Genomic DNA, 21,896 nt, shown 5'->3' with positions numbered 1-21,896 from the left:
ACTGTGCTCACGACTTGGGGTTCAAATCCCAGGTAGCCGGCTCAAGGTTGACTCAGCCTTCCATCCTTCCGAGGTCGGTAAAATGAGTACCCAGCTTGCTGGGGGGGCAATGTGTAGCCTGTATAATTAAAAATTGTAAACCGCCCGGAGAGTGCTTGTAGCGCTATGGGGCGGTATATAAATCCAATAAATAAATAAATAAATAAATTAAAGAAGGTGTGGGAGGGATGCAGGGGGAAAAACCTCCTATATTCCCATTAATGTTGAGGAGGTGCAGGATTTCGGTGGGCATTGGTTAAGACAAGTGGGCGACTCAAGGTAAAAATCTCATGTTTTTTCTTTTCTTTCGAAGAAGGCACAGAAGAGGCTGTATTTCCTGAGAATGCTCGGCAAGTTAAATTTATCTCAGCATTTACTTCTGTCATACTATCGTAGCACCATTGAGAGTGTCCTAACCTATGGCATTCTGGCATGGTTTGGGAGTAACTCTGTAGCGGACAAAAAACCTCTACAGAGAACCATTAAAATTGCCCAGAATATCATCGGGCTCCAGCTACCAACCTTGGATGACATCTTCACATCCCGCTGTCTAAGGAAGTCACACAACATCCTGAGAGACTCTTCCCATCCTGCTTATAACTTTTTTGAACTGTTACCATCTGGCAGGAGATATAGAACAATTAAGACTCGGACCACACGTTTTCTCAATAGTTTTTATCCCAGAGCTATAATTGCAATTAATAATGAGCTTAAAGACCACCAGTAGTGAATAATTAGTTGGACTGTGTTACTTGGCCTGCGGTGTAGATGTTTGTATTTTTAGTGGGGGATTTTTTAGTGGGTGAGGAGTGTTTAGGGAATTTTATCTGTGTGCATGTGTCTGGTCTCTGGGTGTCTGTGAATTTCGTTGTATGTGTATACTGTGTATATACTTACAATGACAATAAATTATTATTATTATTATTATTATTATTATTATTATTATTATTATTATTATTATTATTATTATTATTATTATTATTATTATTATTATTATTATTATTATTATTATTTTTCCTGGAGGTTTGGAAGGCGGGACCCTCTGATTATTCTGTCCCTCGCCCCAAAAGAGTCACTCCAAATTCACAAATTGCAACACACACACACACACACACACACACACACACATACACACACACACACACACACACACACACACACACACACACACAAAAGGCCATGCTCTGATGTCTTCTGATCTCCCTCTTGCAGTCCTCCTGAAGCTTCCCTCAAGGCCCCTTAAATGGCCCCTTCTAGGAACTGGGAAGTCACTTGATTCAGAGGACGCACAAAGCGAGGTTTTGATGGCCCACAGAAGCAGGGTGTGGTTTTCTTTTCGGAGGGGGCGGGAGAACTGATCTTGTCCCCCACACACACCCTCAGGGGGATCAAGCTTGTGTTGCCTCCAGAACTACCTGGAGAAGAACTTCCTGGTTCAGTTGGAAATGGGATCCGAGCCTTTTCCCTGTTCCAGTGATTTATTTCAGTTTCGACCTGACTCATTCTGTGCAAGGAGCCCGGATACAGTAATAGGCGTTGCTCAACCTCTCCACCTGCCTTCAGAGCCAAACACTTTTTTAAAAAAATTCATTTCCAAAGGAACAGTTCTATCCACCCCTCCTAGGAAAGCAAACTTTCCTGTCCCGACTTTGGCACCGAACAGAGAAAAGAAATAAAAATGCAATAAATACGGCCATTGGCTTGCTCTGCGAACCGGGCGAAAGAGAGATAACACGCTCAGGAAACAACGTATTCCTGACCAGTAAATAAAGGTTTAACCCTCATTCGCTTTTTGAAAAGCAGTCTCTTGTAATTACAGTAGAAGACCCTGAAAACTTAATAATAAATTGTTTAAAAAGTAACTCTTCCTTATCCGGTTTCACAACAGTAATCTAAACAAATTACTTTGTGTCCACCCTGCCCGAAAATGACGGCCTTCCCCCATCCCTCCCCTCCAGGTGCAATGGGTGACAACTCCCATCATCCACCAGCCAAAACGGCCAAATAGTCACAAAAACCCAACTTTCTGGTGAAATAATCCCGGGCCATCTTTGCTGGCTGCACAAAATGAGCCACTTTGGATCTTCTATCTCATTTTAATTTTGTTCCAAAGCATGTTTTTGCAGGATATAAATGTTACAGAGAAATCCCAAAGTTCTGATGGCCCTCGTCGCCTCCATCCGAGTGGACTCTAAATGTGAGGGGAGGCACTTCCGTCTCCTATCCATGCCACCTGGGCTTCTGGATAAATGAAACCAAGAGGAGGGTAGAGAGGTCTCGGGGGGGGTATTCCAAAGCGGCTACCCTCATGGTGCACCCCAAGTTCCAGTTGTGACACTCAGAAAGGCCCTTCAGTTGGGCCCCACCGCCGACCTCCGCAGGTCAACCCCCGTTTCCTCCAGAAACTTGGCAAGCGGTGATGCGTCTGCTCAGGGACAGGCCTGGCTCCAGGCTGAGTGTGTAATGTCTTCTTCCTCGGCCGGGATAATGGCTTGACCTTCTTTTGTGCAATCAATGAACATCCCATCTGCAAAGTGGGTTGCCCGGCCGGCCGTTGGTGTCTGGCAAAGGGCGAAGGTTCACCGTCGAAACTCCAGACAGGAAGAAGGAAGTGCAAGTGGGTCAGAAAGGCCCCCCTCACGGCCAAGCAGATATTTCAGGAGCGATCAAACGAGGGGCGGAAGGCAGCCGCTGGCTTTCACTCTTTCTGCCCAACAACAATCACTCAAAGGTAGATTGCCCTGAGCTGGGGGGGGGGGGCGTCTGGTTTAGGTTCTTCCCTTCTGTTCATTTGTCTTATCCCTTTTCAGAGAGCATTTAAACCAAGCAATGTAAGGGTGAGTGTCACGGAATCGGGAAACTGTTGTCCCCCATGAATGTTGACACTCCGTTTGACCCCGGATCCATCAGGGCTTTTTCAGCCTGGCCTACCTGGCAGGTCTCTAGGAGGATAAAGCAGAGAAGAGGAGAACAGTGCCTGCCATTCTGAGCTCACTGCCTTGAGTTGGCATTTACGGCAATGGTTCCATCAACAAATAACAAACCCATCTGGATACCTAAATGATGGACATTAAGGTTGCGATTTGAAATACCTTTCTTTTTCCCCTTTTCGTAGAGGGGGGCCAGGAAAACAGATGATTATTTAGATTTTTAGACACTCGGGGGGAGGGGTTGTCTGGGAAGGCAGCTTCAGTCCAGGTTTCACTTTATGTTTGAGATTCTTACCCACGGTTAAGACAGCAAACCCCGGCTGTTTTGCTAATACCGATGAATGTTTAAACCAGCACCAAGCTGACCAAGGGCAGTTTGTGCTAACCATGGTTAAGCACAGCGCCTGTATGAGAGTGGCTGAAGGTAGCTTAGGCTAACCACAGTTAAGCATCCTATCTCAACCAGAGCCACCAAAGATCAGTGGCCCCTCCAACCACAGCAGGGCCAACGGGGTCAGCCACAGAGCCTCCTCCGGGGCCACAGAGGACACCAAACACGAACCACGGTGGAACGTCTGACCTGCACTGGGGCCACCAAGGATGGAAGAGCGGAGAGGGCGATCTAGGGACCCAGGGGCTGGGCAGAGCCCACCGGACTCACCAGCTTCTGAAACAGGTGCCCGACCACCACGCCGCTGTCCCAGTTCTGGATCTGGGGCCACAAGCTGTCATAAAACTCCTTGTGGATTTCGTAGATGTCCTGGATCTTGTAGAAAATGGTCTCGATCTGCTGGATGGTGAGGACCGGCTGGGAGGTGGTGGCTGTCGCCTTCAGGGGCTTCATCGGCTGCAGAGGACAGGAGGAGACAGATGGAGCCCTCTGGCCCTGGGACTTTTAAGAAACACAACTTTATATTTTTTGGACTCGCAGACAGAGGACTGGAAAATACAGCCACCCGTCGGCCGACAAATGTTGGAAACTGTTTTCTACTGAATTTAGGGTGTCTTGCCTTCATCATCATCATCATTATCTTCTGCTGCTGTCTGGACCGGATTACCGCCACCCCCTTTCTTTTAAAAACCAGAAATCATGAGAAAGATCATAAGGTCACTTCTCCCTTTCTCTCTTTTTAAATGTTGTTTCAGGCCTCAAACAGGTACAGGAATAAAATAACCTTCCCTTGGAGGATCCCACCTGCTGGAAGCTTCTAGGTGCTTCTCCTTTGTGAGTTGAATTCCCACCCCCAATCATCATTACCAGTGGGCTGCCGATGGCCCAGAGACGGTTCAGTTTCTACCTCCCATCTAGCGATCCGTGTCTCTTATAACTGATGATGGAAGAGCCCCCCTGGCCCACCTGTGGCCTTACTCTTTCAACACACAGCACCAGGGTAGGAACGTCACAACATCTGAATGCAATATATAAAAAGCCTGAGGTGGGTGGATAGGACTTGTTGGGGCCCAGAACTCCCATAATTCTGCAACCATGCATTTTACCAGCAACAAATAACAATGTATGCTTGCGATCAAGTCCGGTCTAATGCAAATTTGGGGTGGGGGGTCGGTTTTGTCGTCCATGGCCAACTCAGACCCGTCAGCCTTGCAAAAGATCTGCTCCCGGACGGAGCTGAAAAAGGGCCAGAAAGGGTTGGTCAAGAGGGTATGAGATCCTTGGCTGACAACCTCTGTCTCTCTGCGCTCTCTCTCCCCCCCTCCAGCTTTGCCACCTGGCCTTCAAATGCCTTTCCTAGGAATGGGGTTATTCAGAAATCGAATTCACGCAGAAATGATGGGAGACCGGTTTCCCAGGCTGCCCCCTCCCCTTCCCAAAAAGCAAGGTGATACCAGATTTTGACCGCCAGGTGGAGCAACCCACCCCATAATATGCAATACCAGATGCCCACAAGAATGGACAAGTGAGTTATTCAACCAAGAAAGAAAGGAGGGGAGAAAAGTAACTTCTCTAGAAGACAACTCTTAGGATCTCCTGGCAAGTGTGGGCATTCTGGGAAGTGTCGTCCAAAAACCTGGTTTCTCCCAGGGTATCCAAGGATAACCAGACTCTTTTTAATTCTTCCTTAAGTCATTTGCTCAAGAAACCTGGACGCTCTGAAATGCAGGATGCCCAGGAAACGGGCTCTAAGCCAGAGGCCAGAATCCTGCAGGGGATTTGCGCCGTCATAAGCGTCACTAGTGTAAATCTCAGGCGCAAACAATCACAAATTGAAGAGCCGATGCTCCCATTCCGGGTCACAATAGGATGCTGGACATAAGTGGCGCATTTATGTACAGCCGTAATTACCAACGTTTGGGGGCAGAACTCAGGAGAGGCGAGTTCAAGTCCCCATAGATGAAATAATATCCATTGGCTGACTTCGAGCCCGTCATTCTCTCCCACCTCTAAACAAACAAACAAACAAACAAACAAATAAATGATTCCAGGGAGTTTGGACACATAGAAAAACAGCAACCAGCCTAATCCCAGTGATCCCAAGTGTTTTTTTAAAAAAATCCAATTTTGTTGGCACTTAATTCCCAAGCAGCTTAAAGTATATGCACAGCCTCGTTTATAGCAATATCCATTGGCCACGTCACGTGTCTTAAGCTCTCATCTTATACAAGAGCCAAAGATCCCCGTCAAATAGACCAATTTGACCAACAAATGTAATTTCCCCGTAAATCGCCGGGATAACAAAATCCTAGAACAGCCTGTGTTCAAGAAGTCTGATTTCCTCTTGTGTGGCTTTAACACCATTATTGCGGTTTAGACATACAGTTTATACTTACAAATGAACTGCAGTGCAAATGACAATGGTTTTAATGGATGTCCCTGATGCAAACACAGACCTTTTTATACAGGATAATTACAGCAATGGCTCCTTCATGGATTGCTGCCTTGTCGTGGCGAAGGGGCTTGAGTAACTCAGAGAAGCTATGGGCTATGCCGTGCAGGGACACCCAAGACGGACAGGACATAGTGGAGAGTTCCAACTAAACGCAATCCACCTGGAGTAGGAAATGGCAAGCCACTCCAGTATCTTTGCCAAGAACGCCCCATGATCAGAAACAAAAGGCTAAAAGATATGACGCTGGAAGATGGGCCCCTCAGGTCGGAAGGCGTCCAACATGCTACTGAGGATGAGTGGAGGACAAGTACAAGTAGCTCCAGAGCTAATGAAGTGGTTGGGCCAAAGCCGAAAGGACGCTCAGCTGTGGACGTGCCTGGAAGTGAAAGGAAAATCCAATGCTGCAAAGAAGAATACTGCATAGGAACCTGGAATGTAAGATCTATGAACGTTGGGAAGCTGGAGGTGGTCAAACAGGAGATGGCAAGAATAAACATCGACATCCTGGGCATCAGTGAACTAAAATGGACAGGAATGGGCGAATTCAGCTCAGATGATTATCATATCTACTATTGTGGGCAAGAATCCCGTAGAAGGAATGGAGTAACCCTCATAGTCAACAAAAGAGTGGGAAAAGCTGTAATGGGATACAATCTCAAAAATGATAGAATGATGTCAATACGAATCCAAGGCAGACCATTCAACATCACAATAATCCAGGTTTATGCACCAACCAGCATTGCTGAGGAGACTGAAATTGAACAATTCTATGAAGATTTACAACACCTTCTAGAACTGACACCAAAGAAAGATGTTCTTCTCATTCTAGGGGACTGGAATGCTAAAGTAGGGAGCCAAGAGATAAAAGGAACAACAGGGAAGTTTGGCCTTGGAGTTCAGAATGAAGCAGGACAAAGGCTAATAGAGTTTTGTCAAGAGAATAAGCTGGTCATCACAAACACTCTTTTCCAACAACACAAGAGGCGACTCTATACATGGAAATCACCAGATGGGCAATATCGAAATCAGATTGATTATATTCTCTGCAGCCAAAGATGGAGAAGCTCTATACAGTCAGCAAAAACAAGACCTGGAGCTGACTGCGGTTCTGATCATCAGCTTCTCATAGCAAAATTCAAGCTTAGACTGAAGAGATTAGGAAAAACCACTGGGCCACTCAGGTATAATCTAAAGCAAATCCCTTATGAATACACAGTGGAAGTAAAGAACAGATTTAAGGAACTAGATTTGGTGGACAGAGTGCCTGAAGAACTTTGGATAGAGGATCGTAACATTGTCCAGGAGGCAGCAACGAAAACCATCCCAAAGAAAAGGAAATGCAAGAAAGCAAAGTGGCTGTCCAACGAGGCCTTAGAAATAGCAGAGAGGAGAAGGGAAGCAAAATGCAAGGGAGATAGGGAAAGTTACAGAAACCTGAATGCAGACTTCCAAAGAATAGCAAGGAGAGACAAGAGGGCCTTCTTAAATGAACAATGCAAAGAAATAGAGGAAGATAACAGAAAAGGAAAGACCAGAGATCTGTTCAGGAAAATTGGACATATTAGAGGAACATTTTGCGCAAAGATGAACATGATAAAAGACAAAAATGGGAAGGACCTAACAGAAGCAGAAGACGTCAAGACGAGGTGGCAAGAATACACAGAGGAATTATATCAGAAAGATTTGGATATCCCGGACAACCCAGACAATGTAGTTGCTGACCTTGAGCCAGACATCCTGGAGAGCGAAGTCAAGTGGGCCTTAGAAAGCCTGGCTAACAACAAGGCCAGTGGAGGTGATGGCATTCCAGTTGAACTATTTAAAATCTTGAAAGATGATGCTGTTAAGGTGCTACATTCAATATGCCAGCAAGTTTGGAAAACTCAACAGTGGCCAGAGGATTGGAAAAGATCAGTCTACATCCCAATCCCAAAGAAAGGCAGTGCCAAAGAATGCTCCAACTACCGTACAATTGCACTCATTTCACACGCTAGCAAGGTTATGCTCAAAATCCTCCAAGGTAGGCTTCAGCAGTATGTGGACCGAGAACTCCCAGAAGTACAAGCTGGATTCCGAAGAGGCAGAGGAACTCGAGACCAAATTGCTAACTTGCGCTGGATTATGGAGAAAGCCAGAGAGTTCCAGAAAAATATCTACTTCTGCTTCATTGACTATGCGAAAGCCTTTGACTGTGTGGACCACAGCAAACTATGGCAAGTTCTTAAAGAAATGGGAGTGCCTGACCACTTTATCCATCTCTTGAGAAATCTATACATGGGACAGGAAGCAACAGTTAGAACTGGATACGGAACAACTGATTGGTTCAAAATTGGGAAAGGAGTACGACAAGGCTGTATGTTGTCACCCTGCTCCTTTAACTTATACGCAGAATACATCATGCGAAAGGCCGAACTGGAGAAATCCCAAGCCGGAATTAAGACTGCCGGAAGAAATATCAACAACCTCCGATATGCAGATGATACCACTCTGATGGCAGAAAGTGAGGAGGAATTAAAGAACCTTGTAATGAGAGTGAAAGAGGAGAGTGCAAAAAACGGTCTGAAACTCAACATCAAAAAAACTAAGATTATGGCCACTGGTCCCATCACCTCCTGGGAAATAGAAGGGGAAGATATGGAGGCAGTGTCAAATTTTATCTTCCTGGGCTCCATGATCACTGCAGATGGAGACAGCAGCCCTGAAATTAAAAGGCGCCTTCTTCTTGGGAGGAAAGCGATGACAAATCTGGACAGCATCTTGAAAAGCAGAGACATCACCTTGCCAACAAAAGTCCGAATAGTCAAAGCTATGGTTTTTCCTGTCGTGATGTATGGAAGTGAGAGCTGGACCATAAAGAAAGCAGACCGCCGAAGAATTGATGCCTTTGAATTGTGGTGCTGGAGGAGGCTCTTGAGAATCCCCTGGACTGCAAGGAGAACAAACCTATCAGTTCTAAAGGAAATCAACCCTGAATGCTCACTTGAAGGACAGATCCTGAAGCTGAGGCTCCAGTACTTTGGCCATCTCATGAGAAGAAAAGAGTCCTTGGAAAAAACCTTGATGTTAGGAAGGTGTGATGGCAAGAAGAGAAGGGGACGACCGAGGATGAGATGGCTGTACAGTGTCTGCGAAGCAACCAACATGAACCTGACACAACTCCGGGAGGCAGTAGAAGACAGGAGGGCCTGGCGTGCTCTGGTCCATGGGGTCACGAAGAGTCGGACACGACTAAACGACTAAACACACACAGCAATGGGTTTATTCTCAGAGGTGATGCGGGGGAGGGGGAGAAATTACAGGTTTTACTTTTCTGAAAAGATTACAGACAGCAAGCTGGAAAACACCTCTCTGCATGACATTTTTGAGCCAACGTGGGCAATTCCCTTTCGAGGGCTGAATTCGAGTCACAGACATTCCCGGAGGTCATGTGCCCGGGGATGGGTGGGTGGGGGTGGTGGTCAGGGTTTTACTTTTAAGCTCCTACAGCTGGTAACCAAAGCCCTGAGGAAGCAGCTCAGCCTTTTAGAAAAGAGAAAATCCCTCAGAAAAGGTTGGAAGGGTTGGATTTGGCTTGAAGGCCTGATTTGACCCAGGGCGTCCGGTTACCCACCCCTGCTGCACAGAAACCGCGCCTGCTGGGGAGGAGGGAACAATGAACATATCTTTATGCTTTAAGTGTCTCCCCTCTTCCTGGTGACAGGCACAGGCACTGTTCATGCGCACGTCTCGTAAGTTAACGGCAACTTTCCCGCTCACATGCCTCTCCAGCAAGCATGTGGGAAAATACTTCCCAGGCACTGGTCAACAGCACCCTACTCAGAGATCAGCCATATATAACTCAGCAAGCAGCTTTCCTTTGTCCCGTTATGTGCCCTTCCCACACAGCCTGGTATGTTGCGATTTTCTGCACACCTGCACTTTATAGGTCCGCTTTTTCGGAAATCAAACATTATTTCCAGTTGAACTTGGTTTGTTTTTGTAAATAAAATAACAAAAAGTAAAAAAAGATGAAGGAGACAGCACCCCGGCTCAAATTCCAGCCACTTACCGCAGCACCCGGTCCATCTGCAGGGGTGGGGGAAACGCTCTCCGATCCGTCCCTGTTGTCGCCGGCGCTGCCCCCCTCTGGATTGCGGGCACCGAGGTGGGGGGACATAGTGGCTGATTCGTCAATGTAAGGCATGGTCTCTGAGCCGCCGGGGGGAACTTTGGGCTCCTCGTTGCCCTCGGCATCATATTCCTCGGTGCCGTAGTTGAAATCTGTCCAAAGAAAAATGGGGAAGCCTGGTCAGTGTGGGCTGCAAGCCCAAGTGAAGGCAGCAAATCCCCAGTGGGTTTTAGTCCGAACGCTGAAAGAGCAATCCGAGATGTCAGACTTGTTTTTTGCAGATAGGGTGCAGCAACGTGGACGGTTCTTGTTTTTTGTTTTAAATTCAGACCAAACCCTGGAGCAGAGCCATCGCCTCCTGCAAAATCAACGTCGCCTGCTCGGAAGTCAATACAGATTCTTTCAACTTTGCCACCCTGAGCCCAAAGGCGAGAGCCAAACAGAAGCCCATTTTGGGTGACGGTCAGGCTGAAGAAGGGGCGAGTGAAGAACTTTGCATGCTTTACTTTCTGAAAGCCCTTCCCCAGGACTTCTGCCTGAGTGAGGAAGACCAGCTGCATCTCATCCTTTTCCCTGAGCTGCTGGCTTTCTACAAGCAAGGAATGCCTTGTCCGTAATTTATAGCCACAAAACCACAGGTATACTGTAATTGCCAACGTTGCTGGATCGAGGACCCAGGACACTCAGATTAAAGATATCACCGGGTCATCTTGGGCCAGATTGGAAGCAGAAGAGAACCACCCCTCCCACACCTTGAACTTGTGGGGAGGAAAGGTGGCATGGAAATCTAATAAATCAAGGACTCAGGAAGAGGCCTGCACACCCACACCCCGGAGGTGCACCGGCAGAGAGAGGCAAGCCCTGCGCATGGTTCGAGGCAGGGAGGTAACATGTGGGCACGTACCAACCGCCCGCCTTTCCTTCTCCCCCTCCGGGGGCACCATTCCACCCACTCCTCTCCCTGCTGCAAACCCATCTCCCGCCACCCACTCTGCACAGACTCAAACGCACGCACGTGTGCCTGCCGGTGCCTAACCCCTCCCCCGCCTCCCCCACCCTCATGGCTTGACAGACTTCCCCACATTTCCCCCAATTAAGCACGCCTCCTTGAGTGCCGCTTCAAATCCCTCAATTACGTGCGGCAGCTGGCTGGCTGGGTGCCCCCGATGCGCGTGGCAGAGCACCCTGGTGAACAACGGGGAGGAGGAGGAGGAGGAAGAGGCGAAGGAGAGAGAGAAAGGGAGATCGCAGGACGGGGTCACGACTCTCTCTGAAAGACCCAGGTCCAAAACCCTCTGCTGGGGCTGCAGAGCTAAACAAGCCCCTTCATCATCCTCAGTTTGACTTACCTACCTCGCAGGGCTGTTGTGAAGATTAAGGAGCAAGGACCAGACCTGTGGACTCCACGTGGAGCTCAGGTCACCTGGCTTTAAAAGGCTTTTCCCGGCCCGATTAGCCACCCTCTGGCCCCTGGACTATTGATGGGGCGGAGGGAAGGTGCTGGACTATATGAGAGGGTCTGGCCTTGCCTGAACCGAGGCAGGGCTCCGAAACGCCAGAGGCAACTTTTTTTCCAAGTCTGGTGCTGTCTGTGCTGGGTCCCTTAGGGGCACGAGAGCAGCCGCCAGACTCTTCAGAGTGGGTCCTCTGGGCTCCTAATTTAAGCTGAAACTTAGAATCCTAGGATGGGAGGGTTCAAAGATGCACCTAAAGGTCATCTAGTCCAGCCTCCCCCCCCCCAACGGAGAGTTCCTTGGAGGAAAATACGGATTCCCTCAGCATCGGTGTCTCTCCTGCTCCTCCGTGTATCCCACAAACACCCCTGCGAGATAGACTAGGCTGAGAGAGATCACAGGTTTCAAGGCAGGAACCAGGATCTCACACCTCCTCGCCCTCTACTGTACTCTACCCACTAGGCTACTCTGTTCACAAAGGCCTTCCCAACCAGATCACAAGATGCTCAAAAGACTTGTGCCGGGGAGGGGGGGTTTGAGGCGTGGACACGAACCAGCCAGCTGCTCCTCGTTTCCAGAAATTATTATTTTTTCATTGAGCGGCCACCTGTTTCTAACTCACTAGCCACCGGTTTCTTATTTCAAAGAGGAGCTCCTTGTTTAGTAGCCCAACCGCTGCGGTACTTCATTCGGCAGCTGCTCCCGCCTTATTTTGAGGAACACATCCTTATTTAGTAGCCACCGGCTCCTAATTTAGTAGCCACGCGCCCTGTCCCTTATTGAGTGGCCACCTGCCCAACCGTTTCAAACAAGGACCAGGGAGGGAGGTGGGCTACGATTATCTCTCCCAGCTGGCCCCCTGGCCAAAAGGACTTCCATCAGCAGGAGTGCCCCTGTTCTGGGGACTTCCACGGGGCTCAGTTTGCAATCCCCCCCAACCCAGGATGCCAAGTCCACCTAACCCCACATCGCCAAGAAGAAAAGAGAAGAGAAAAAACAGCCAGCGGTGCCAACCAGGAAGGCGAGCATCTCGAGCATTCTCCCCCCCAAAAGATCGAGCAGAGAATCAAACCCTAATCCCATCTCCACACACACACCCCACATACACAAACAAATAAATAGATAAATAAAAAGGGAAGGTCCCGGCAGGGAAGACCTACTGCTGTAGATCCAGGAGAGGTGAGGCAGACCCGGCTGGCTCAGGGACTCCATCGGGAGAAGGGAAGAAGGAGGGAAAAGCCTTCAGACCTCCCAGCCGCCCAGCATTTCAAAACGAAGAGAGGATGGGGAAGGAAGGGGCTTTTGGGGAGGGGGTGCGAGAGGGAGGGAGGGTCAGAAATCAGCAGGCCAATTTGGAGTCTGGATCCTCCAACGTCAGCCTGGACGGGGCGAGGGGGGAGAGAAAGAGAGTAGGGCAAGGATGGGAGAAGCCCCCCACCCACCCACCCAAAAGGAGCCGGGCTGTGATGACAGGCGGGCGGCACCGGGAGAGAGGAGTACACGCCAGCCCTGCCCGGAGGGATGTCTGGGGCTGGCAGAGTCGGTGGGGGGGGGGGGAGCTTACTTCCAAAGGGTGCTTGTCTGGGGGGGGGGGATGAGAAGGCGAGGAGGAGCTGCCCACCAATGGCAAAGAAGACACCTTCTGTCCCGCCTCCTCTTCCGCCACCTCCTCCTCTTTTGCCTGACAGAAAGGGGGGGATGATGATTATGCCACAGTGAAGAGGGGACCCCCCTCTTCCCCCCCCATGGATGGCATGGGGGGAAGAGAGAAGATGAGTCTCCCGTGCCCTGCAACGGATCTCTGAGGATGAGCGGGGGTTGGGGGGCAAGGAAAGCCGCGATCACGCCCCGTGCAGGACGGCGGCCACGCTCCCCTCCTGCACCCCGAGAAGTCCCCATGCTCTCCTGGGCCTCAAAAAGTCCCCCCCCGAGCTCTCTGACTTTTGCTAGGCTCCCTCCTGAGGGCTAGAAGCATGGCTTGCCTGGAACCCAGTGGGGAAGCCCCCCCTCTTTGCACGCGGAAGGGAGGACCCCACACACGGTGAACACGAGGTCATCTGTCACCTTCCTTGCTACAGAAGCCCCCACCCAGCCAACTTCATGGACCAGCCGCCTCCGGACAAGCCAAGGGCAAGGGATAATGGGAAATGTAGTCCCAAAGCCTGTCCGGAGCAAAAAAGGCTCTCCCTCCTCCTCCCTCCCCCCCAATGAACTTCTGGGGATTACAACAGCCGACGTGGCCTCTGTCACTGACGGATTCTGTGGGTTTTAGTTACCTAAAAATGTAACTTTTAAAAAAACTCGCCATTTGCTCCCAAACTGTCAGTTACCAGCTGGTCCAGACAGGCTGTTCGCCCACTAAAGCCGAGATGATTTCCAAAAGAGCTTGGAAAATTACTTTTTAAAAGTCATTAACTGCCTTTATAAAACACACACAAGGCCCCACAAATGCAGACGGTTATAATTACTTTGACAGCTGACAAAGTAACTCTGTCTCTTCTTGCTGATTCAAAACGTATTCTGTTATATTTAGTTAATTCTTCCCCTACGCCCATAAATGCAACAAGCCACTAGTATGTAGTACAACATGGGATTTGAGAAACAAGGCTACACACGTCTTGTAACGGTGATGATGAGTTAATTAAGAGTTACACCCGAAAACGGTGTCCTATCTTCAGCTGCAATCATCATGTAACTTGGTTACATCTGCTGCAAAAAGGAAGTAATTACAAGGGAGGTTTTTATTTCTGACACGTTATTTCCAAACCCTGCTCTGGAGTAAGGCCTGTGGAACTCAGCAAGACTTGACCACTGCATGGAAAAGTACACGGCTGGATAAATCCATATGGGACAAGCGAGGGGTGTCACCACAATTTTGTGGTCTTTTAAGAAGCTCCAAATCTCAGGATCTGACAAAATGCAAGGAGGCCCTTTCAGAACCCAGGAATAAATAGCTTATTCCGCTATAACACTTAATTTCTGATTTCAGCTCAGCGCCTATCATAAAGCCATTGACTGGTGATGGGCGGTAAGCTTTTTGCTTTGTTTGAATAGCTCCCGGCCCACATTTTGGGTGCAGAATGGCCTGAGTTCAAATTCTGAATAACAGAGGGCGCGAGGAGTAAGTGGGGGGGGGGAATAAGCGAAACATCCATCCAGAACAGACAAGATAAAGAAAGAAATACAAATGATGGAAGTTCTTGGGAGGCGATTTCTGGTTTTCCATACAATAGCTCTCGGAGGAGAGACAGTCACATGTGGAACCACACCTTTAAAATCAAAGATTTGTTCCAAAACATGAGGACTAGAATCTTTCTCTGCAAAATTCTAGAATACTGGTGTTGGACAAAGCCCTAGGTTTTACCTCCGATTAGAAAGGGACTGGGGAAGAGGGGATGGGGGAAGACCCTTCCCCACCTAAAACCCTGCAGTAACAGAGTTATCTTTGGGTTCATGAGGACTAGAACCTTATTTTGCCAAAAGCGATATAGCAGTGCTGCTGCTTGGTAGACCAAAAAGTTCCAGGTTCAAACTCTGGCCCCTCCAGGTTCAAAAAAGGGCTTGATGGTCGGTCACAGACGGGGGGGGGGGGGACTCATTCTTTTGTCAAAATGTCGGAAGATGCTGCCGATCCAAGCCGTGAATAGAGGCAAAAGGTCTCTGTGCCGTAATACGAAGGGGTTCTTCCATCTCCTCATTGTTCTTCTCTTTCTTCTCTAGGCAGGCAGAAGCCAAGGCCACGAGGAAGGAGAACGTGGGGGGCACCCTCCCTCCCTCCCTCTTCCTTCTGCTCCCCCCACCGCCCTCTCCTCGCTTTGTTTTAACATTTAGCCAAAGGAAACGCGGAGGACATCAACCCCAATATGTCAGCGAGCCAGCCAAGCGGAGAAGCGGCCCTCGCTGAATGCTGCCGACTGGTCCGTCCCTGGGGTTCATTGTGGCGGCACGGCAGGCGGCCACCCTTCCTCCCCCCCGCCTAATCCTCTCGACTTCCCACCCACTCCTTTGCCCCCCTCGGCTGACATCGCAGGCAACACCACCCATCGACCAAACAGCGCGAGGACGGAACGGTGCGGCGAGAGGAGAGCATGGCGCATACTCCGGGCTGCCAGCCGGATGAACAAGGGGGATCCGAGATCAAATCAAGCCTGAACTCTATTCTCGACGCTGAACCTGTCCTGCTTTGGGCACATCTTCAGAAGGCAGGAGGCTCTGGAAAAGAAGACCATCACGCTGGGAAAGGTGGAAGGAAGCAGGGAAAGAGGGAGACCCAATACGAGATGGATGGACTCTCTAAAGGAAGCCACAGGCTTACGTTTGCAAGAACCGGACACGACATTCTGGAGATGGCTTATCCAAGGGGTCTCTATAAATTGGAAGCAATGAGACAGCACATAATAACAAACCAAACACATATTTCTGCCCCCCCCCTTCAAGCCATCAGCAGTTCGAGTTCTAAGCGCGCAAGATGCCTGGGAGAAGACATACTTCATCAGCTACAACTCCCATAACCCCCCCCCAAGCACAGCTGGCTGGGCATTCTTGGATTTCTACTTTAAAAAAAAAAAAAGACTTTCCACACTTTTGCTCCTTTCCCCCCAAATGAACCCTAAAGGATTGTTCACACAACTCAGGCTACCCTGATGCTAATCAACTCAATTTAATTATATAAAAAACCCAAACTGAACCCACAGTTGTATTATTATTATGGTTATCATCGTGATCACGATCTTACACCCTACCCCTTCTCGTGAAGCAAGGCCTGGGAGTATCTAGGATTTAAATGGGTGGGTTTTTTCCCCTCAAAAACGTCTTCCCGTCGGCTTGCAACACAATTGTCCTCACTGGGTTTTCTACTCGTATTTCAAATCCGATTTGCAACTCTTTTAATCCGACAAATAAATTAAATCCTAACAGGAGGGGACGTGAGAAACAACTAGGCAAACAGATAAACAGATAGATAGATTAATGAGTAACCAAGCAAGCAAACCACCAAATCACCAAACTTCCCAGGTCATCTCAATACAAACCTATTGTGAAGAATCTCAAGACTACAGATTACAGTAAATGCAATACCAACCACGGTGTGTCTTGTGCGTGGCACCCTGCACCGTTACTATAAAAACCACCAAGAGGTTTGTAGCTTCTTCATTCGGCACATGATCTCCTGGACGGGAGCCCAGTTTTTTTCAGATCCACGGCTCCCTGCCTAAAATCCCAAATTCCAAGTATCTTGGATCTCAAACGGAAGAACCCCAAAACCCTACAAGAGGAGAATTTAGGGAACCAACAAGCGGACAAAAAGACACGCAGACCTGTCATGCCAGATGTTGTCACAAAAGGGTGGAAGACCGGGGGGGGGATACACTAACCCCCAGCTGACTAATTTCATCCCCCCAGGGCCAAAAACCCAAAAAAACCCCACTTAGCTCTCTCTCCCCCACCCCAGTGCGCAGCCCCCTCCCCGTTCACTCCCTTGTTCTCCGGCCCCCGTGACTCACGAGGGAAGGGGGCGGTGAGTCACGAACAGAAGGTGGGAAACTGAGGATGAGCGGAGGAGAGAACACACCAAAATTAGCCCCGGGATTACGTGCCAGTGAAAAGAACAAGTGGCCTCGCTTGGATCAGCGAACGAAGCCTCGCTGATCCTTGCTTAGCGCAAACCAGGGACGGCCGCCCAAACCGCCCAGCGGCGAGGACGGTGCAAGGTGCCCACGCGGGTGATGGGTCTGGCAACCCCACTGGTGCGTCGTGGCACGGAAGGGGGGGAACCTGGGCAGGGAAAGCCACACACATCACCTTGAAAGAACACCAGGCCGCAGTGAAGGGAGTGTTTTGCCTGTATACAGGAGGTCCTGGGTTCGAATTTGTGACACCTCTCTCTCTGGACAGAACTGGAGAAAGACACACACCTTCCACACTGCCCCCCCCCAAGGTGTGGAAAGCAGCCGCTGCCAGGCAGTGCAGACAAAATAGAGTCACATTGAGATGGGGGGGAGATTTTTTTAATGGCCCACCGTGCTTTAGAAAGCTTCAGGTCCACAGCCAGCCATTCTGAGGCACCTTGACTTGTTTTATATGCAGTGAGAGCTTTTTATTTTGAAACCCAGAAATAGATTTTAGGACAAGCCACTGCCCTGCTCGTTTCAAGTGTGTGACACCCAAACCAGCCATGATTTCAAGGATGCTGGGGACGGTGCAGCAAAAATCCCTCTGTGCATGCTCAGAGGCTGGCCGGCCTGCTTTCACAACCCCATCCCTTCCTGCATTGGTTGTAAGAAGAGCAAAGGAAGATTTCTTTTCAAGCGGGGAAGAACATCCCGGGCTGAAGACACACAGCTGATGGAGAAGAAAAACAAGCGCCATCATCAAGAAAAGCTCCTTTCCTCTCCCCCCTGTTTTGTGCCAGGCCTTCTCAAAACCCTCAGCATTTGCGGAGAGAATGAAAGGGACACACACACACAGAGAGAAACACCTTGCAAATTTTAGGATCCCTCTGAGTGCCCCATCCCAGCACCCGTTTTTTGGAGAGCCCTCCAGCGCCACCTTGCGATCAAAAGGGATCCACGCCATCCTTTGGGCAAGCAGGAGGTGGAGATGACCGAGACTACTCTACCCTTTGAATTTCTGCCTGCTCCCCAAAGAGAGTTCTGGTAATCTCTGCCACCTCCTTGGCCCCAGCTGCACCGGTGTCATTGCCAACAGAGCAAAAGGGGAACTAAAATATGGAAGGCAAATAATAGTAGAACAGTTGAGAGTGAATCTTGATATTGCAATATGAATAGAATGGATGTTAGTATATTTTTGTTTCTCCTCTCCCCCTAACCCAAATCCTCTTCCCTTTCCTTTTACCTTCTGTATCCCATACCCCAAACCAAGTTATCCAAATGAAAAGAAAAATTAAAAAAAATCTCTTCAGCGAGTCCAGCCTTCTGACTGACGGCCTGTGGCTTTTTCAGCTGCCTGTCCCCAGGGGTGCTTCCTCTGGAACTGTCCACACCTTGATCTTCCTGGGTTTCAGCGTCCGGTGCCCTCCTTTGGCAAGAGGCTTCCCTTTTCTTGGCAGGAGGACTCCACCGCTCCTTCTCTGCTTCGCAGGAGGCCCCTCTCGTCCTCAGCCTAGTTGCCGTTCCTTCCAGAACACATTTCTCCTTTGGGGGAGCGGCGTCCTTTGTGCAAATCTGCCCTTCAGAAGTACGGTCCAGAAAAGTCCAGCTTGGGTTCCTGAGGGTGCTAAAGTGGTCTCTTTTTGTGTGGTCCGGCCCTCCTGCCCGTAAGGGGCCAACAGTTGCCTCCAACACTTGGGCCCGGGGGATACCCCGCCAGCCTGACTCCTTGACGGTCCCCTCCAGGAGAATCCAAACGCCTCTCTCCGGTGCAAGGGAAAGGGCTTGCTTCTTCCAGAGAAGTGACTTCCAGAGATCCTTGGGGTGGGTCTGAAAACCCCGGGGGGGGGGGGAAACATCTCCTATCAGCCTGTGCCCAGTGGAGAGTCAAACTCCCAACGTCTGACTAACTTGCTATGAATGAAAGAATAGCTCCTTGGGGTTTTGGGATGGGCACAGAGGGTGTGCAATGAGATGAAGCTGAATGGACCTCGAAACAGAAGTAGGGACTTCTTTTCAGTGGCAGTCTCCCGGTGCGGTCAATGTTTTCCCCGCATTCTCCATATAGCTTTGCAACAGGATACGTGCCAAGATGTTCTGGCTATATACATTCTGACCGAGCCAGCGTCGAGTATAATTGTTTGAATATTACATTTGGAAGAGGAGGATACAGGTTGAGATCCCTGCACGGTCAAAAAGCTTGGTAAGTATCCCATAATATGGATGCTGGTTTTTGGTATCCATTTTTATTGATAGCAAAAGAACTTCCGACAAAACTATGTGAACTCCAGTGGGACCACATGCACACAAACACACACACACAAGCATACAGTCATTTACTTTTGAAAGCCACCAACGGCCCTTTTCAAAAGGAAGGCCAACTAGCAATATTTAAAATAACTTTAAAAAAAAAATAAAGATATGTCTCTACTATGATTTTGGTTACAAACATTTCCTGGACTCCCCTTTCAGAGACCACCCAACCGGGGTCTCTCACAACCTGGCCTGACCCAGGAATCCATTGCAAGAGTCCAAAGAATTTTGAGAAACGAGGGTTCTAAAGCAGAGACAAGGACTTTTCTGTCAACTTGTGTCCTTGTTTCCAACTTGGGACCAGTCAGGAAAACAAGGCAGGCCCTGCCATTTTTGGGTGCACGAGCAACATCTTTGTGATGCAATTCATCACCTTAATAAACTTCTGGTCTTTCTTTCTTTCTTTCTTTCTTTCTTTCTTTCTTTCTTTCTTTATTTATTTATTTATTTATTTATTTATTTACTTATTTATTTATTTATTAGTGCAGGGGCAACAGGCCCTGCCATTTTTGGGTGTAGGGCAACATCTTTGTGATGCAATTCATCACCTTAATAAACTTATGGTCTTTATTTATTTATTTACTTATTAATGCCATTTTTGGAGTGCAGGGGCAACAGGCCCTGCCATTTTTGGGGTGTAGGGGCAACAGGACCCTGACCCCTCTTTGTGAGGTCATGTTGTGATGCAGCTCATCACCCTAATAAAACCTCTGGTCCAGGACAGCAGCCACCTATCTGGTGAGTGACAGGCGCTCAGTCAGCTGTCTTGATCCAGTGATGGCGAAGACCCGGCGCAAGGTCCCGGTTCCTCCCGGGAACATCTTGGCAGCCGCAGTCAGCTATCTCATCGTTTTTCTTCTTATCACTTTGATGACATTATGTGTGCAGTTTGTTCTCGTTTGGGAACTCCTGCAGAGTTTTACTTTCTTTTGGAACACCTTGGAATCCATGATGATCTTGGTTACAACCATCTATTTGGTGGGTCACCTGCTCTCTGGCATCGGTGGTGATCCAAGGATGGAGCAGACCCAGCGCAGGCTTCTGGTTACTCTCCTTGCAACCTTCATCAGATACCTCATCTTAACTCTCCTCGTCTTGTTCGTAACATTCTGTTACCAGATTGTTTTCCTCTTGAAGATCCTCCAGAGCTTCACTTTTATTCCAAACCTCTGCGACTCAATCAAGAGATGCTCTAGGCGCCTCTTTGCGGTCCGTCAAACGCCACCCCAGCTTTCCAGCGCCCAGGTGAAGGTAGGCTGTGGCTTTACTGTTATGGGTTTGCTTTCCATAAGTAAGCAAAATGCATAGAGACAGGAAGCGGATCTGGTGTCCGTTCTTGAGAAAAAGAGAATGGGAAAAAGGCAGGTTGCTTACCTGTAACCATGGTTCTTCGAGGGGACCTCTCTGAATGCACACGTAAGGGTTTACGCTGCGCCTGTGCTGACGTTCCCGGAGTATTCTAGAGCTAAAAGTAACAATTTTATAGGATGATCCCCCCATGAGGCACCCATGCTCCTCCCACCCAAGATTCCCCTGGTGAGCGTCTTACATCAATATGGTGGAGATGATGGTAATCTGAAGAATGATGGTACGATGAAGCCTAGATAAACATGAAAACTAGTCGAATAGGTTAGGAACGAGATATTAAAGTAGGAAGTTACTTTATCAAGAAAATTGAGTAACAGGTGGATCGGATCACAATCCGGCTATTTCGCGTGTTATGACAGCCCCTAGGAAGGCTGTTTGAAGTAAGTAATTTTGCATTTGAAGAGAAAATGGGCTCGAATGGCGGGCACTTGAGTGAATTTAGACTTATCCATCGACCATAGAGGAACAAAGCGTTGACATGGAGGACGGGTGGCACTGAGTCCTCTGAGAAGATGTGGGACCATAGAGTGAGACAAAAGTTACACTGGACCAGAATCATCTGGTTAATGGGCAACATTAGCAGATATATAACATTTTAAAGTATCAATAGAAAGGCATTTTTTTATTATTTATTTATTTATTTATTTATTTATTTATTTATTTATTTATTTATTTATTTATTCATTCATTCATTCATTCATTCATTCATTCATTCCATTTTTGAGGTACAGGGGCAACAGGCCCTGCCATTACTAGGTGTACGGGCAACATATTTGTGATGCACTTCATCATCTTAATAAACTTCTAGTCTTTATTTATTTATTTATGCCATTTTTGGGGTGCAGGAGCAACAGGCCCTGCCATTTTTGGGTGTAGGGGTAACATCTTTGTGATGCAATTCATCACCTTAATAAACTTCTGGCCTTTATTTATTTATTTGTGCCATTTTTGGGGTGCAGGGGCAACAGGCCCTGCCATTTTTGGGTGTAGGGGTAACATCTTTGTGATGCAATTCATCACTTTAATAAACTTCTGGCCTTTATTTATTGATTTATGCCTTCTTTGGGGTGCAGGGGCAACAGGCCCTGCCATTACTGGGTGTAGGAGTAACATCTTTGTGAGGTAATACATCACCTTAATAAACTTCTGGTCTTGATTGATTGATTGATTGATTGATTGATTGATTGATTGATTGATTGATTGATTGATTGATTGATTGATTGATTGATTGA

At 48.4% G+C, this 21,896-nt stretch overlaps 1 protein-coding gene and 1 long non-coding RNA gene across 2 annotated transcripts in view; one reads left to right on the top strand and one right to left on the bottom strand.

Annotated features, from left to right (window-relative positions):
• The window catches only part of LOC144589525 (uncharacterized), a 300,406-nt gene that overhangs the window by 241,076 nt on the left and 37,434 nt on the right, over positions 1-21,896 (top strand). The window lies entirely within an intron of this gene.
• The window catches only part of LOC140707410 (active breakpoint cluster region-related protein-like), a 65,609-nt gene that overhangs the window by 26,766 nt on the left and 16,947 nt on the right, over positions 1-21,896 (bottom strand). Inside the window, exons 2-3 of the mRNA XM_078394378.1 lie at positions 9,864-10,075; positions 3,631-3,816 (exon numbers count right to left, since the gene is read on the bottom strand). Coding sequence (XP_078250504.1) covers positions 3,631-3,816; positions 9,864-9,998 — 321 coding nt within the window. The 5' untranslated portion in view covers positions 9,999-10,075. The remainder of the gene's footprint in view (positions 1-3,630; positions 3,817-9,863; positions 10,076-21,896) is intronic.

This window comes from Pogona vitticeps, chromosome 5, assembly GCF_051106095.1.
Source record: "Pogona vitticeps strain Pit_001003342236 chromosome 5, PviZW2.1, whole genome shotgun sequence".
Lineage (NCBI taxonomy): Eukaryota > Metazoa > Chordata > Lepidosauria > Squamata > Agamidae > Pogona > Pogona vitticeps.
The sequence above is the reverse complement of the archived record's forward strand: the minus strand, read 5'-3'. Positions and strand labels throughout refer to the sequence as shown.